General features: G+C 47.8%; 2 protein-coding genes across 7 annotated transcripts in view; one reads left to right on the top strand and one right to left on the bottom strand.

The window, feature by feature from the left end:
- The window catches only part of RPL32 (ribosomal protein L32), a 6,644-nt gene extending 350 nt beyond the window's left edge, over positions 1-6,294 (top strand). Inside the window, exons 1-4 of one of the 5 annotated variants that reach the window (XM_011983607.1) lie at positions 651-732; positions 1,949-2,049; positions 2,762-2,943; positions 6,098-6,294. In XM_011983607.1, the coding sequence (XP_011838997.1) occupies positions 1,954-2,049; positions 2,762-2,943; positions 6,098-6,227 (408 nt within the window). In that variant the 5' untranslated portion in view covers positions 651-732; positions 1,949-1,953 and the 3' untranslated portion in view covers positions 6,228-6,294. Of the gene's footprint in view, positions 1-650; positions 733-1,645; positions 2,050-2,761; positions 2,944-3,852; positions 3,855-6,097 lie in introns of those variants that run through there. The other 4 variants (XM_011983605.1, XM_011983609.1, XM_011983608.1 and 1 more) reach the window with 4 other exon arrangements.
- A 1,425-nt stretch (positions 6,295-7,719) lies between these two features.
- CAND2 (cullin-associated and neddylation-dissociated 2 (putative)) overlaps positions 7,720-16,886 on the bottom strand; it is a 38,406-nt gene continuing 29,239 nt past the window's right edge. For both annotated transcript variants that reach the window (XM_011983610.1, XM_011983611.1), the window contains 3 exons: positions 15,196-15,360; positions 11,231-11,338; positions 7,720-8,762 (listed from right to left, as the gene is read on the bottom strand). In XM_011983610.1, the coding sequence (XP_011839000.1) occupies positions 8,535-8,762; positions 11,231-11,338; positions 15,196-15,360 (501 nt within the window). In that variant the 3' untranslated portion in view covers positions 7,720-8,534. The remainder of the gene's footprint in view (positions 8,763-11,230; positions 11,339-15,195; positions 15,361-16,886) is intronic.

Below are 16,886 nucleotides of genomic sequence, written 5' to 3'. Positions count from 1 at the left end.
TGCCTGTAATCCTAGCTACTCAGGAGGCTGAGGCGAGAGGATCGTTTGAGCCCAGGAGTTCGAGACCAGTCTGGGCAACAAAGTGAGACCTCATCTCCAAAAAAATGAACAAACAAAAACTAGGCCATTTAGCATAATGGTTAGGGCATGGAGTTTGGAGTCAAGTCTCCAAATTTCACCTTCCACATATGCAAAATGGAGACATAATAGGGGTACGTTATAGAATTGTGGTAGGCATAGTGAACTCCATCGCATGTTAGCTATCATAGTTTCGTTACTATTTACTGTCTAAATTCGGTGAGGAAATTATTAGGAAGTCTCTGTCTTGTTCTCTTCTGACCACTAAGAGGCGCACTTCGGAGTAGAAGAAACGCGGGCGGAAATAGCCCAAAAGCGGATTGGCTTCAACTTCTGGCGGAAGTAAGTGCCTCTCTCCACCAGGTCTTATTAGCTCAGAAAGAATTCCAAATTTCTACGTAGACCCAAGGATAGGTAGAATATATTTTTCAGTCATATGCCTAGATATTACGGTCTATTAAAACATGTATACTCAGAATTTTTTGCGGCATTATTTTTTGACGTGTCTTTATTTTATTTGAAAGAGCCGAACCGGAAGTGCTTGCCTTTTCCCTGCCAGGACCCAGGGGGTTACGTCCCATCAGCCCTTGCGTGCCACTGTCCCTTCTCTCTTCCTCGGCGCTGCCTACGGAGGTGGCAGCCATCTCTTCCTCGGTAAGTCTTAATCCGTGGCCATCTGCATTCCTGCGGGATTCATCTGGCCCCATTGCCCAGTGGTGCGGGGGCCTCCCCTTCGGCGCGGTAGTGGCTGTGGGTATTGTTATTGTCAGCTTACTGGGGCGTGTACAGGAGCAGAACGAAGCAGCCCGGGTTGATGGGGCTTTGCGTCCCAGAGCCTCCTGCTCTCCGCTTGTAGTCAGAGCTGCGGGCTGCTTGTTTGTTCCTTGGCGGTGGAGGGTGCTAGTTGAGCCCAGACTGCGGGTTCTCCTGTGGGCCGTGGGACGACCAGGGGTGTCCCAGCTTGACAGCCGTCAGCTGGGATCTGTGGATCCCAGCGCTCACCGATGTCGGCCCACGTGTATTCGTTCATTGCTATAGCCCGCTTCTTCGCTACAGTCTCGGGCCCTAGGGCTGCTGCGGCTGCTGGTTCAGTTGCAGGCAGAAATTCTGGTAGTATCTCTGGAAATAAGATGCAACTGCCCCCACCTTGCCTTCGAGGATATCATGGGCCAGAAGGCAAAGTCGTTTTGAATACGTGGTTCACTGATTACCCACTCTGTGCCAGTTGATGGCTGCGAACAGAAGGGTTGCTGCTGTAGGAAATAAATGAATGGCTCTGAAGACCACACTGAGGAAGGTGTGAGTTGATACTGCAAGATCTCCAGGTTTGAGGCATCCTTAGACGGATATGATGGTTTTGTGTGTGTTGAGGGTGTGGTAGCGCAGCAGCTCCCTAGGGAATTAGAAGGTTTTCTTTATTAAGCGTTTACCCTGTGACAGGCACTGCAGGCATTCAGCGTGCAGTGTCATCTCTATTCTACAGGTGAGGAAACTGAGACTCAGGTCCAAGTAGATGGTCAAGGCCATCTCGGGGTTCGGACACTGGCGAGGTGGGATTTGCTGCCCCTTGCAAATTGAGTGTCTTGGGGTCGGTTTTGGTTTGCTCAGCTGTTGGCATTCTTTGGGCTCTGAGTGGTTGAGTTGACCTTTGACCTCCTGGGATCGCGTCTGGAGAGTGCCTAGTATTCTGCCAGCTTCGGAAAGGGAGGGAAAGCAAGCCTGGCAGAGGCACCCATTCCATTCCCAGCTTGCTCCGTAGCTGACGATTGGAAGACACTCTGCGACAGTGTTCAATCGCTGGGTGGGAAAACCTCCTTCCAAGCCTCCTTCCAGGATTCTTCCTCACCTGGGGCTGCTTCTTTCCCAGAAGGCATCATGGCCGCCCTCAGACCCCTTGTGAAGCCCAAGATCGTCAAAAAAAGAACCAAGAAGTTCATCCGGCACCAGTCAGACCGATATGTCAAAATTAAGGTATGTGGTCCTGGGATGGAAATGGGTGTGGGGTGAAGAAAGAAGTTTCCAACAGGCTGTCGGTTTCTGACATCACCTAGTCGGGATTACCTTTGACCTATGAACTGGTTTGTGGAAGAGCTTTCTGTAGAAATACAGGTCTCCCCCAGTGTGCCCTAGTGCTGGTACTTAACATCTCTTGATGTGTTAAGTGAAATTTAAATGAAAAGGGACACTTGGCTATTTTGATGTGTTTAGAAGGCTTTGCATTTGTGTCGCTGGTACATAACATCTCTTGATGTGTTAAGTGAAATTTAAATGAGAAGGGACACTTGGCTGTTTCGATGTGTTTAGAGGGCTTTGCATTTGTGTCGTGTATTTTGGGTTGCCTTATGACAGCAGGATCCCTATATTATGGACAGGAAAACTCAGAGGTGCTGAGAGCAGTGTCTGGAGCTGTGCTCGCCATCTCAGTATCTACACAGTCCCCTCGCATCCCATTGGTGTCTCCATTTCTTGGGAGTGAGAATGGCAGGGGTGCCTGCATTCCTAGTGGCTAAAGCCACGAGCTCCTGGTTTTTCCCACCAAAAAAGTAAGGAAATAGTGAAGTCCTGTCACCAAAGGCAGCTACTGTGTGGCATACTTCCTTTTCATCTGGTCCTTTTTCCCTCCCCAAAGGAACAGTTGGCACTCTGCACAGACGCTAACCCACCTGTGTGTTATTTCCTTCAGCGTAACTGGCGGAAACCCAGAGGCATTGACAACAGGGTTCGTAGAAGATTCAAGGGCCAGATCTTGATGCCCAACATTGGTTATGGGAGCAACAAAAAAACAAAGCACATGCTGCCCAGTGGCTTCCGGAAGTTCCTGGTCCACAACGTCAAGGAGCTGGAAGTGCTGCTGATGTGCAACAAGTGAGTTGGGTCCCACCTCTAGTTTTCAGGGATCCGAAGTTTGCATCTGTGTGAGCACTTCTGGCAGGAACTCTAGAAACTCTTGGGGGATGCATTTTGGCTGGGAGGAGTTGGTTGTACATTCTCTGAGGGAATCTGAAGTTGTTCCTTGCGGGATTTTAGAGAATGCTTGTTGGGGAGTAAAGAATTTGGGGAGTTCAAGGTGTTTCCTTTACCGGAGGGAGGAGGCTTGGTCTTCTAAGTGTAGAGACCCAAGACCAGGAAAAGACTGCTTTGTGAACACTGCAATAATAACCACTTTCCACTACTACAATACCCTTTGGCTGTTGTTTCCAGAACATTGCTTTCTTTATGAAGGTGTCAGCCAAAAGAGTTGAACTCTGAAATATTTGAAGAGATTTATTTTGAGCCAAATATGAGTTGACCATGGCCTGGGACACAGCCCTTGGGAGACCCTAAGAATATGGGTCCAAGGTGGGCAGGGAGCAGCTTGGTTTTACATATTTTAGGGAGGCATGAGACATCAATCAAATACACTTAAGGCATACATTGGTTTAGTCCAGAAAGGCGGCAGTTCGAGGTTTTGAATAGATTTTCTGTTTCTCATCGGGAATTGGTTATCACTAGAAAGGAATGTCTTGGCTATGGTAAGAGGTTGTGGAAACCAAGAGTGCCCTATTCAAGGAGGGAGTGCATTCAGATGGTTGCTGGGGGCCTTTGAATTTTATTTTTGGCTTACAAGGAGGGTAGGGAGAAGATCAAACATGGACCTTAGGCCTTAAGGGGCCCTTTAGTCTGTGCTGTGGTAAGGGGTATCTTCAGGGACAGGAGGGCTTTAGAACCCAGTTTGGATTAGGTGGAGAACAGGAGGAAACTTGGCAGGCAGAGAGTGCTTACACAAAGGTGTAGAAGTGAAAGCGCATGGAGGGTTTGCAGGGCATTGGCTCTAGGTGGGTTTTATTGGTTTTTGTTTCTTTAAGATGGAGTCTCGCTCTTTTGCCGCGGCCGGAGTTCAGTGGCATGACCTCGGTTCACTGCAACCTCCACCGCCCAGTTTCAAGCGTTTCTCCTGCCTCAGCCTCCCATGTAGCTAGGATTACAGGCGTGCACCACCATACCTGATTAATTTTTGTATTTTTAGTAGAGGTGAGGTTTCACCATCTTGGCCAGGCTGGTTTTGAACTCGTGACCTTAAGTATTCTGCCTGCCTTAGCCTCCCAAAATGCTGGGATTACAGGCATGAGCTACTGTACCTGGCCTGGTTTGATCTGAGAGAGACAGATGCATCTGTGTTGCCCTGGCTACAGTGCAGTGGCTATTCACAGCTGTGATCATGGCACACTGCAGCCCCAAACTCAAGGTGGGCTCAAGCTGTCTCTTCCCATCTGAGCCTTCCTGGTAGCTAGGACCACAGGCATGCTCCACCACACCCAGCTAGTTCTAGGTGTTTTGAGTAAGTTAGACACTTGATGAGCTCTGTGTATAAGAGACTTGGTGACCTGCTTAGACCAAAACTAGGGCAGTGGAATGAAAAATTCTCATGGGAAGTGACAGTTTATTTTCTTCACTTACTGGTAAATGAAAGCCAAAAAGCTGAATTTTCCTAAGTAAACTAGAAAGAACATGGAGTGTGTGTGAGTAACTAGGATGTTTGTGTTTATGTTTACAAAGATCTTTTATCTACAGTGGTTGTAGATATAAGTAATAAAAATGAACAAGAGCAGTTTTCTAACGTGGTTACCTTCCAAGGCTGGAAATTTAACCAGGCGTTGAAATGCTGAAAATTTCTGTTAGAAAAAGATGAGCATAGGAATTAATGGTGGACACTGAAACCACAGTTGAACTGTAACAGGCCAACATGATTACTCAGTTGCAGTGCACATGTTGGCTGGTTGCCATATGCTCTGTAAGTGCAGCTTGGCAGTCTTTTTAAGATCCTTGGAAATACTCTGTTATCTCTGACCTTTGATCTCTAAGTTCCATTTCTGGGCATTTGTCCTTAAGGAATGGAAAAGCAGGGAAACAAAAGCTAGTCATTGCAGCAGTACAACTGGAAACAACTGAAAATATAATGAGAGAATTGTAGAGTGCTGGATAGAATGTTGTGAGTCTATTCAAAATGATTGGCCTGTTGTAGTATGGAAAATGCCCAAGCTAGGGGGACACATTTAAAATGGTGGGTACACTCTGTAATTATCAAATATGTAGATGGACAAGGACAGGAGAGTTTTTTGAGAAGGACAGATGAGAAGTGTAATATAAACCTAAGCCTTTGAAACATAGAAACATTTAAAAATATAGTTGCTTTGAATTTGAGTGGACTAATGTAAAACAAGAATTGTCTGGATTTGCTGTCTTGCTGTTAAGGCAGGGTTCTTGAAAAGAGCTGTGTGTCCACTGCCTCATTTAATCACTCCTCACAGTCCTGCTGCTTCTCTCTTTGCTGAAAATGCTTCAGGGGTGGAATGTCTGTTCTTAACCCACTGTGGGTGGCTTCATAAATCACCTCCTTACTGAAGTGTGCTTGTTAGGCCAATTGGTTATCAAATGGGGCACAGTGTGGCTGCCTCTTAAAAAGTCGTAAGGAATGAGTTAGAACTGGATCTGGCACACCACGTCCTCCGGTATTAGGCATGGCTATGACTGGGTGACTTTAAGCATTGTTGCTTCTACTTGCTTTGTATCCTCAGTGGTCAAACTGGGTGCCCTTGGCTCCATTCAGACTCTTGGGTTCTGCTCTTGACCACTTTGAAGAGTTCTGAAACTTCATGGGCAAGGTAAAGCACCCTGCGACTGGGGGAGAACCATTGAACCTGGAGCGTGGGCCTGGGTTCACCCTGGATCCCTGTCCATTGCTTGCTGTGGGCCTTGGTTTCCTTATCTGTAAAATGGAGGTAATGCCTGGATTACAAGGCTGCTGTAAGGATTAGATGAGAGGGAAAAGTGAGGATACTTTGTAAATGAAAGTGTTCTTGTCATCACCAGGGAACCACAGACTCGGGAGTCAGGATTTGGGGGCATGTAGGTGTCATTCCACAGCCACATACCAAGCAGCCCTCTCTTAGCTTGGTGCTGGAACTCTCTGCCTTCTTAATGGAATTTTCCAAGTGTGTTCAGGGCTGTCTTGTTCCTTACCTACTTGATTCTCTTACAGATCTTACTGTGCCGAGATTGCTCACAATGTTTCTTCCAAGAACCGCAAAGCCATCGTGGAAAGAGCTGCCCAGCTGGCCATCAGAGTCACCAACCCCAACGCCAGGCTGCGCAGTGAAGAAAATGAGTAGACAGCTCATGTGCACGTTTTCTGTTTAAATAAATGTAAAAACTGCCATCTGGCATCTTCCTTCCTTGGTTTTAGGTCTTCAGCTTCTTGGCTAACTTAGTTTGTCACAGAGATCGTTCTTTTGCTTAAACCCCTTTGGCATCTCCCACTTGGAGGGGATTTGTAAAGGACACTCGGTCCTTGAACAGGGGAACGTGGCCTCAAGTGCACAGTTGAGGCTGGGGATGAGGGGCACAGACTTGGTAGGTTGTAAGACACTTGGAGAAGCTGTGGGTCCCAAGCCACAAGTAGTCATTTTTAACCTTGCTTTGTAAAGTTGGGTGACAAGTTATTCCGTGTGATGCTTGTGAGAACTGAGAAAATATGCATGGAAATACCCAGATGACTTTCTTAAACAGATTGTTATGGGATGCCTAAATTGCATCCTGTAACTTCTGTCCAGAAAGAACAGGATGATGTACAAATTGCTTTTCCAGGTAATCCACCACGGTTACTGGAAGAGCACTTTCAGTCTCCTGTAACCTTCCCACCAGCTGCTGCTTCAGGTATAATGTTACAGCAGTTTGCCAAGGCGGGGACCTAACTGGTGACAATTGAGCCTCTTGACTGGTACTCTTAGAATTTAGTGACACGTGGCCCCGATTTTTTTTTTGGAGACAGGGTCTTGCTGTCACCCATGCTGAGAGTGCAGTGGCACACTCACTGCAGCCTTGACCTCCCCAGGCTCAGGTGATCTTCCCACCTCAGCCTTCCAAGTAGCTGGGACTACAGATGCACACCTCACCTGGGTAGTTTTTGAAGTTTTTTTGGTAGAGATGGTCTAGCCATGTTGCCTAGGCTCTTGAACTCCTGAGCCTCCCAAAGTACTGGGATTACAGGCACCTTACATAGTGTATATAGGTCATGAGGGATATGGGATGTGGTACTTACGAGATGGAAATGCTTACAGGATGTTTTTCAGTAACCATCCGGTCAACTTACCAGAAATGCTGCGCTGGTTATAACAAAGCTTCTCTAGGTCTAGTCTCATTCTAGTAGATAGGCATCTTACAGATTGTCTCCTGTTCAAAACCTAGTCATAAATATTTATAATGTAAACTGGTCATTTTGGGGATTTTTTTTTTTCCTGGAGACTGTCATGCTGTCACTCCGGCCGGAGTGCAGTGGCTTGATCTTGACTCACTGTAACTTCTGCTTCCTGGGTTCAGGCGACTCGATTCTCCTGAATCTCCTCAGTCTCCTGAAAGCTGGGACTACAGGCCTGCCACCGTACCCAGCTAATATTTTTAGTAGGGACAGGGTTTTGCCATGTTGGCCAGGCTGGTCTCAAACTCCTGACCTCAGGTGATCCGCCCGCCTCAGCTTCCCAAAGTGCTGGGATTACAGGCGTGAGGCACCGCACCCAGCCTCATTTTTGGGATTTCTTACAAATTGACAAGTGCATTCAAGATATTGGTCTAACAATTGGACACGAGTTGTGTAGAGAAAAGAAGTAACTTAGAATCTAATCTTTATTAACCTGGGATGTCACAGAAAATACTTGGGCCTGCCACTTGCATTTCTTTGTCCTCAATGCTAAACACTAGACACACTTGAAACCTTCCTCAGAAGGAAACAAACCAACTGGTTATGCCTGGGTGGTGGCATGGAAGATGTCTAATTCCTTGTTGCCCAATTTGCTAATAAGTATTTTGAAATTAGAAATGAAACGAGGTCCAAGCCTGTCCAGTTCCCTACCCAACCCATTTCTCCCTGGAAAAGAAACATATCATCCAAATTTCTGATTCATCGCTGCCACTTAGAAATGAACCGTTTTGAATTTTAAAATGTGAATGACCCAAGTATCTTTTCTTTTTGAGATGCCCGGCCTGAGCACTAACTTCAGGCATTGCTGAATGCAGTGAAGAAACCAGAGTGGTGTCTGTGGCCTCCTGACCTTTTACAGCTGACAGCACAGCCTATTTCTAAATGCTATTAGTTTGTGAGGCAGAGACACCCTCTGAAGGAACCAGACAGACTATGGAGGGATACAGTGTGAAGTCACTGGAAAACTTCCTCACCCTATTTCTTTGGATGACTGTCCTGAGTTAAGGAAGGGGCCCAACTGTTGGCAGCCTCGCAGCTCGGGCTGGGGTCCTTTTGAGTTGGGTCCCTGGAGAAGGCACTGTAAGCCCTGACCAGGAGCGGCAGGGCCCCCAGTGAGATGGTGGAAGGGCAAAAGTAGAGACCTGCAGTGGGCAATGGGGAGGCCTTGGGCTTGGGTGGGCTCCTTTCTCTTAAGTGAGGGCCCACCTCGGTGCTGGGGGGACTAGCTGAGCTCCATTGAGTCTGTACTGGGGGCTGAAGTGGAATCCTTCTGGATGCTTTCAAAGAGGGCAGCAAGTTCAGGGTTGGATCTGATTTGGGAAGAGAAGTCGGCCATGATGGGGCTTTTCCCCACCTCGGGGATGGTCAGCAGGGCAGCCACTGCCCTCATCGCAGAGCGCTTCAGTTCATCTTGCTTTTCAAACTCCTGCTTCACGGAACCAGCTTTGACCTAAAGCAGGAAACAGCAGAAACAGCCATCCTTTATTGAGCCTGGCCCGCACCACTGCCTACTCACCGGTCTTTGGCTTCCTCTTTGCCCCATCATCTTACCCAACATAAATCCCTGCTGTGAGGTCTCCTAAGGCTTCTGTCTCACCAGCCATGTCCTAACTCCACCTTCGGGCTTTTACACTGGCTAGTTTCCCCACAGAGGTTCTTTGCCATTCAAATCAGCCTGAGGGGCCTCAGAGCAGCCAATCTAAAATGCTCACTTTTTGTTGATTGACAGTGGCAAGTACTGTGTTCCCATACTTACCTCCTACAGACTGCAGGGATCCAGCCTATACTGTGCTTAAAACCAGCTCTTAGCACCATATGACTAGACTGAATGAATGGATCACTGTGATGGTCTTCTAGCAGCCTCCTCCCTGCACTCAAGTCCCTGCGCAGTGATCCGTTCTACAGATGCAGCCGGAGAGTAAGCACCCCAAACTACCTCCTGCAGTTTGTTTCCTCTTCCCCCACCATCTCCCACTTAGGCAGAGGAGCACAGCAGTTCCTCCATTGCTAATGGACTAAAGTTCAAATTCCTTATGCTGGGCTCTTCCTAAAGAATTCAATGCAGTGGATAACAGCTTGGCATTGGAGTTGCAGAGTCCTGCATTCAAATGGCTCTGCCCCCAAGAGCTGTGACTTCAGGTAACTACATCTTTGAGCCTCATTTCCCCATCTGTAAGTAACAGCTGCCTCTTCATAAGAGTTGCCAAGAAGATTAAACAACTTGACACAAGTCCACACTCCCTTCTCTGAAACCCCTGGAGCCAAATGTGCTTTGGAATCCAGGACATTTTGGGTTTTAGAAAGGTAATACTGTGCAGATTACATTCCCGGGGGGTCTTGTACAATACCCTGTAATCAAATACATGAATACTCTACTACATGTATGAGTACTGTGAGTAGTAAGGTGTCCCTCAGTATCCATGGGAGTTTGGTTCCAGGATCCCAATGGATGCCAAAATCCTCAGATGTTCAAGTCCCTTACATAAAAGTGGTACATTGGCGAGAATTAAAGATCATAGCCTCATGCCACTTCAAGTCAAGTTTTGTGACAAACAGGTTCCTAAAAGCTTTTGGTTGTCCGAGCTTGGTAGATTCAGAATCATGGGTAAGGACTGTGGGTGTGGATGTATCCACGCTCATCCCAATGCCCAACAGACAGCATCCTCCGCATGGCCAGATGAGTGGCTCTTGTAGAAACTCAGAGCAGAGCTTCTCTTGCCACCTCGGCCTACTGCAAGAATGTTCTGGCACTGCAGTGCCATATATACCTCCCCTCTTAAGAACTGGGACTTTTTGCCGGGCGCAGTGGCTCACGCCTGTAATCCCAGCACTTTGGGAGGCCGAGGTGGGTGGATCACAAGGTCAGGAGATCAAGACCATTCTGGCTAACACGGTGAAACCCCGTCTTTACTAAAAATACAAAAAATTAGCTGGGCATGGTGGCAGGTGCCTGTAGTCCCAGCTACTCGGGAGGCTGAGGCAGGAGAATGGCGTGAACCCAGGAGGCAGGCGGAGGTGGCAGTGAGCCGAGATTGCGCCACTGCACTCCAGCCTGGGCAACAGAGCCAGAACTGGGACTTTCCTTGGTGCCATAGAGCTCAGAGAAAACTAGAAATGATTTGGCCACAGAGACTGTCAAAACTGGCCTGGCCCTGTAGAAGCATTTTTTTGGATTGACTCAATAGTAAGCATATGTTAAAAATGTAAACTTACAAGGCAGGTCTCTATGAATAAACTACCAATTTTAATATTTTATCCACAAAAGATTTCATTTTTGAAAATCACCACTCTATGGGTATCTCTCCTCTTTAAGCGCCAATCTAAAACACTGCTCTCCTTTTGGTAATGATTCCCATTCTTAAAAAACCCAGATATATTCTTCCATTCAACAGGTATTTACTAGGTACCACCTAGAGCATAGATGCCAGGCTCTGCTCCCAGCACCAGCTTTCCATGAGAGCTTCCACTCCAGATCCCTCCTCCAGACCCTTCAGGCACTCCAGTCTAGCGGCAGCTTTGCCCTAGATCAATCACCTGACCCAGCTTCCCAACAAGGAGGTGAGAGATTGACAGTAGGGAACCTATCAGGCTCAATGTTATATCTTTAGTATCTCCCATGAGGCTCAGCACCCAGGAAGTGTTTAATGAATGGAAGAAGAGACAGAGATGGGTCTGAATCCAGCTCTGCAATTTACTGGCTGTGTAGCCTTGGCCAATAACAACCTCTCAAAGCCTCTGTTCCCCTGTGTATAAAATGACAATAAAAAGCACTTTATAGGGCAATGATAATGATTAAATGAAGCACTTTCACAATATCACCTGCACTGCAGGAAGTGCTCAGTAAGGGGTAACTGAACAACTGGCCAAGGACTCAGTAGGTGCTCCAGGGCCTGGGCTAGGGCTGGGCCAGGGACTTACCTTGGCAGTGCAGGTGGCCCTTAGTGGCTCAATGAGTCGGTCCACCCTCTGCAGGACAGGTGCAGGACACAGGGTGGCCAGCCGGGCAAGCATAATGAAGGTCAGCATCTGCCCAGAGGAAGGAGACAGGAGACAGTTCTTAGTGAAATGGTGCAGGAGCAAGAGAAGCAGCCAGCCCTGGGAAAGAGCAGAGGCCCCACACCCGAAACCTGACGCCCAAGTTCAGACCACCATGAAGTCCTGCCAGAGTCCCTCCCTCTCTGGGTCTGTTTCCTCAAATGGTGACACTTTCTTTGCCAACTACACTTGGCTGACCCAAGGAGGATCAGATAAGCACCAGGAAGGGAGTCGTACTCAAGCTCCGATGCGCATCAGTCAGGCAGATGCTGGGGATGAGTGAAGGGGGCTGCTGGGGCAGCTCTGGCTGACTGTGGCCAGGTGGGAATGCAGACATGTGGCTTGGGGCCACTGAAATGTTTTCAAAAGAAATCCCGATTTTCATGTAAAAAAAAAGTCTCGATTTTTAAATGTTGACACCTGATTTCAAAACCAAACAAAAACTTTGACACCAACTAAACATGACTGCAGGCCTAAATTCAGCCTGTGGGAGAATAACTGTCACATCTTTTGGAAATGGTCAAGTCCTCACAAAAAAGCCTTGCACAGCATAAAGAGTGGTTGTCTGAAATCCCCATGCCCTACCCATCCCCACATGCTGACCCCTACACCCACAGCAAAGGAAGAGGCCCAGCCCACGGCAGCGAGGAGCAGCAGTGCCGGACTTCACGAGCTATGACTCTTGGCTCCTCCACGACCCTGTGCCCTCGAACTAGACAAGATTCCCTGTCTCCCCTGTGAACTGGGCGGTGTTCACTCCCTCTCACTTGAAGACTTGATGATGCAAGGCTGTGGGCTCTGTCGCTGTCACACCCACCCTCCTCACCCCAGGGGGTGGTAACAGAGTGGGCTCCAAGGCTGCACTGGTGCCTAGGCCCTGTCCTGTGGTCCTGAGGGCAGGCATGAGAGGATATGGCCAGACTGGGCGGAAAGAACAGACTTGCTCGATCCTGAGAAGCTGGAGCTTTGGGGCCAGCCCAGAACTCCTCACTCTGTGTTCTGGGGTGTTCTGGGCTGTTCTGGGCATCTACTGAGCCCCACAAGATGCCTAATACCACGCACACCCAAATGAGAGAAGCTGAGTACACCCCTCCCGCCTGGAGCCTCCCGGAACCCTGTGGTGGAAAGTCCTGTTCAGCTTTGTGCGCCCCATGATTTTCCGCTAGTTCTCATGGCATACACTGGAAAACCCAACCCCCTTTCTCAACCAAGACCTTGGGGCTGGAACCCCAGAGAACTTATGTTGTTTCTTCTTCTCTCTTTCTTAGGGGTTGGCGGGAAGCAAGTTTAAAGCAATAATAAAGCCAAAGAGGAAACAGGCAGACAGGGAGTGCAGGAAGGAGCATCCCGGGAGCTCCAAGTCTGCAGTGGTCAGAGGCACACCCACTGCAGGAGGTGCAGCCTCACCACGTGCATCAGATGCTCTAGCAGGAGCACGCACTCCACCGTAGAAGCCCAGCGATCACACCATGGGTCAGTAATGCACCAGGGTGTTCACAGCAGCACTGTCTGTAATAGTGAAAATGTGCAAAACAACCTACATGTGTAGCAGTGAGTGCAACAGAAATGGGAACTCCCGCAGCTGTGAAATATGACAGGACTGATACATACTGAAAAGCAAAGCAAAAAACATACAGTAAATGTAAGTTAAAAGACTGGGGAAAAAACAGCACGTGTGGTGTGATCCCATTTCTAGAAAACAGATCTCATACACTCATCTCCACAGCTTTCAGAGCAGGGACCCCACCTCTCACACTGACCTCGGCGTGGTGGCACCCACTTCATATGGATTGACTAATGAATGAGGGTCTATGTGCATCATCCCAGGAAACACAGAGACTGACAGCAGGCCTCGCTGGGTGGGGGGAAGCTTTTGGATGATTATTACTGGCTTCTTTGTTTTCATCAATCTTTTAAAACAAGTATGGGTTACTTTTGATTACTTTGTATTACTTTTTCATTATAAAAAGTGACTCATGCTTACAGTACATATTTTTTAAAGTTGTAATATGGGACCAGGCATGGTGGCTCACGCCTGTAATCCCAACACTTTGGGAGGCCGAGGTGGGTGGATCACCTGAAGTCAGGAGTTCCAGACCAGCCTAGCCAACATGGTGAAACCCTGTCTCTACTAAAAATTACAAAAATTAGCCAGGTGTGGTGGCACACATCTGTAATCCCAGCTACTCAAAGAGGCTGAGGCAGGAGAATCACTTGAACTCGGGAGGCGGAGGTTGCAGTGAGCCAAGATGGCACCAATGTACTCCAGCCTAGGCAATAAAGTGAGACTCCATCTCAAACAAATAAATAAAAATTTAAAAATAAAGTTGTAGTATGGCAGTTCCTTAAGACATTAAACACAGAATTGCCCTATGATCCAGCAATTTCACTTGTGGGTAAAGTGAAAAGAACTGAAGGCAGGATTCCAAAGGATATTGGAACACCTAGGTTCACAGTCACATTACTCATAATAGCCAGAAGCTGGGAACACCCAAATATTTGTCCTACAATGGATGAGTGGGTAAACAAACTGTGGTCTGTACATACAACAGACGGAAATTCTGATGTGCTGCAACATGGATGAACCTTGAGGACATCAGACTAAGAAGTGAAACAAGTCGGTCACAAAAGGACAAATACTGTATGATTCCACTTACAAGGACAGAATCCTAGAGTAGTCAAATTCATCGAGAATAGTGTTTAATGGGTGCAGATTTCAGTTTGGGAAGGAGAAAAGAGTTCTGAGATGGACAGTGGTGATGGCTGCAAAGCAATGTGAATCTGCTTAATGCCACTGCACTGTGCACTTAAAAACAGTGAAGACAGGGCCTGGCACGGTGGCTCACACCTGTAATCCCATCACTTTGGGAGGCCAAGGCAGGCAGATTGAGGTCAGGAGTTCGAGACCAGCCTGGTCAACATGGTGAAACCCCGTCTCTACTAAAAATACAAAAAAAATTTAGCTGGGTGTGGTGGTGGGCACTCCACCACTTGGGAGGCTGAGGCAGGAGAATTGCTTGAACCTGGGGGGCGGAGGCTGCAGTGAGCTGAGATCATACCACTGCACTCCAGCCTGGGTGACGGCAAGACCCTGTCTCAAAAAAAAAAAAAAAGTGAAGATAGTAACTTGTATTATTAATATTTCACCACAATTAGAAATGATTTCTATTATATATGTGAATAAACTTTAAAATTTTAAAAAATGATATAGAAAGATATAAAATGAAGAAACCGAAGTCTCCGCACTGTTCCACCAGCCCCAGCCTCATTCTCTCTGGTAAGAAAATGGCCCTAACTTCTGGAACTAGCTCTTGCCACTCAACAGTGGGGCTTGGAGCTCCTTCAGGTCACAACATGAAGAGATGCAGCCCGCTCCTCAATGCTGCTAGTATTCCACAGCTCAAAGTGCCCTGCTGGGTCAAAAGTTTCATCTGGGAATTTATTTATTTATTTATTTATTTTTTTTTTAATTTATTTTGAGACAGGGTCTCACTCTGTTGCCCAGGTTAGAGTGTAGTGGTGCGATCACATTTCACTGCAGCCTCCTAGGCTCAAGCCATCCTCCTGCCTCAGCCTCCCAAAGTGCTAGGATTACAGGCATGAGCCACCACACCTGGACAATTTTTTTTTCTGGTTGCTGCCAAACCATCCTCCAAAGAGCCTGCCCAGTGTAGACTCCCACCAAAGGTATCTGAGGCACAGGTTCCTTTTCTTATCAGAAAACAACAATGCCGCTATCGTCACTGGGTGCCTGGAGTAGCGAGCAAGGACAAACAAGCATGGCCCCAGTGGTGCCTGACTATCACTTGGTACAGGGGCACATAGATCTGGCAGGGGCTTGGTCTTACCCGGATGTCGTAGTGGTCCTTCAGCCCGTCCTCCACATGGTTCAGGAACTCACAGATATCCAGCTGGCCCAGGCAGCTCTCAAGCAGTGAATACATGCACTCAAAGGCCGCCTTCCGCACGTCCAGCCCATCGTCCACTGTATGTTTAAAGGGACCCATTTCCACCTGCAGGAGAGATGAAGGTTGGGGATATGGCCCCAGGGTGTAAGGACACCTCTTGTAGTTTCTGCTATAAACCCCACATCTCTATTCCACACTGCACGCCAGCCCCAAATCATGCCTTACACTCTCAAGTCTCCATACCTTTGCTCAGCCTGCAGCATCCTTTCCCCTAGGTGATAATAGTGGCAATAAGAACAATTATTCTTATAATCTACTGAGCAGGCACTGTCTGAGCGGCAGGCACTGTACTGAGTGCTTGATGGATGACGTTTCATTCAAGTATCACAAATACCATCAGAAGTAAATGTTACTGGCTGGGTACGGTGGCTCACGCCTGTAATCCCAGCATTTTGGGAGGCCAAGGCAGGTGGATCACGAGGTCAAGAGATTGAAGCCATCCTGGCTAACATAGTGAAACCTCATCTCCACTAAAAATACAAAAAATTAGCCGGGTGTGGTGGCACATGCCTGTAGTCCCAGCTACTCAGGTGGCTGAGGCAGGAGAATCTCTTGAACCAGGGAGGCGGAGGTTGCAGTGACCTGAGATCGCACCACTGCACTCCAGCCTGGGTGACAGAGCGAGACTCCATCTCAAAAAGAAATATTATTGATCTCATTTAACAGACGAGGAAACTGCATTGGGCAGGTTAATTAACTGGGTTGGACAGGTTAAGGATACACTGCTTGTAAGTGGCTGAACTGGAATTTAAAACCCAGGTAGGCTGGGCATGATGGCTGTCCTCCCAGCACTTTGGGAGGCTGAGGCAGGAGGAATTTTGAGACCAGTCTGGGCAACATGGTGAAACCCCATCTCTACAAAAAAATACAAAAAATTAGCTAGGTGTGGTGGTACACGCCTGTAGTCCCAGCTACTCAGGAGGCTGAGGTGGGAGGATCGCTTGGGCCCAGGAGGTTGAGGCTGCAGTGAGCTGTGACTGTGCCATTGCACTCCAGCCTAGGTGACACAGCAAGACCCTGTCTCAAAAAAACAACAAAAAAGACACCCAGGTCTTTCTGAAGCTTTCAACCATGAACCCCTGTTTTAATGGTAAACACCTTTTCACCCTTCAAAGCCCAGCTTAAAGGGCCTCAATGCTGCTAGTATTCCACAGCTGAAACTTATTAAATCACCTTTAACCTTTGCCCCTTGAATCCTTACTTTACCAGGTGGGCTCTAAGTTAAATGCATTCTTGGTGTATGATGGGATTATGTCACAATAGGTCCATCATAAGTTGGTTTCCAGAGGCAATCCCATCATAAGGTGAGGAGCCTGCTGAACGCTACTGCTTTTGCACCATTGTAAAGTTGAACCATTGTAAGGAGGGGGCTGTCTGTAATCAGCAGAGTGGGCATCTCTCTCCTTTAGGGGGCCATGATGAGCTCCTTGGTGGCAGAAACCAAATCAGGTTCAACCCTGAGTCCTGGCACTTGGGCTCAGCGCAGATGTTCAGTGAACACCTGCCAAATGTCAACGTTTACTGGGTGCTGGTTGTGTGCCTGTGGTGGTTCTAAACACTTACAGGACCTC

The sequence above is a fragment of the Mandrillus leucophaeus genome, unplaced genomic scaffold (assembly GCF_000951045.1).
Source record: "Mandrillus leucophaeus isolate KB7577 unplaced genomic scaffold, Mleu.le_1.0 Scaffold252, whole genome shotgun sequence".
In the NCBI taxonomy this organism is placed as follows: domain Eukaryota; kingdom Metazoa; phylum Chordata; class Mammalia; order Primates; family Cercopithecidae; genus Mandrillus; species Mandrillus leucophaeus.
Note: the sequence above shows the minus strand (reverse complement) of the source record. Positions and strands in the feature narration are given on the sequence as shown.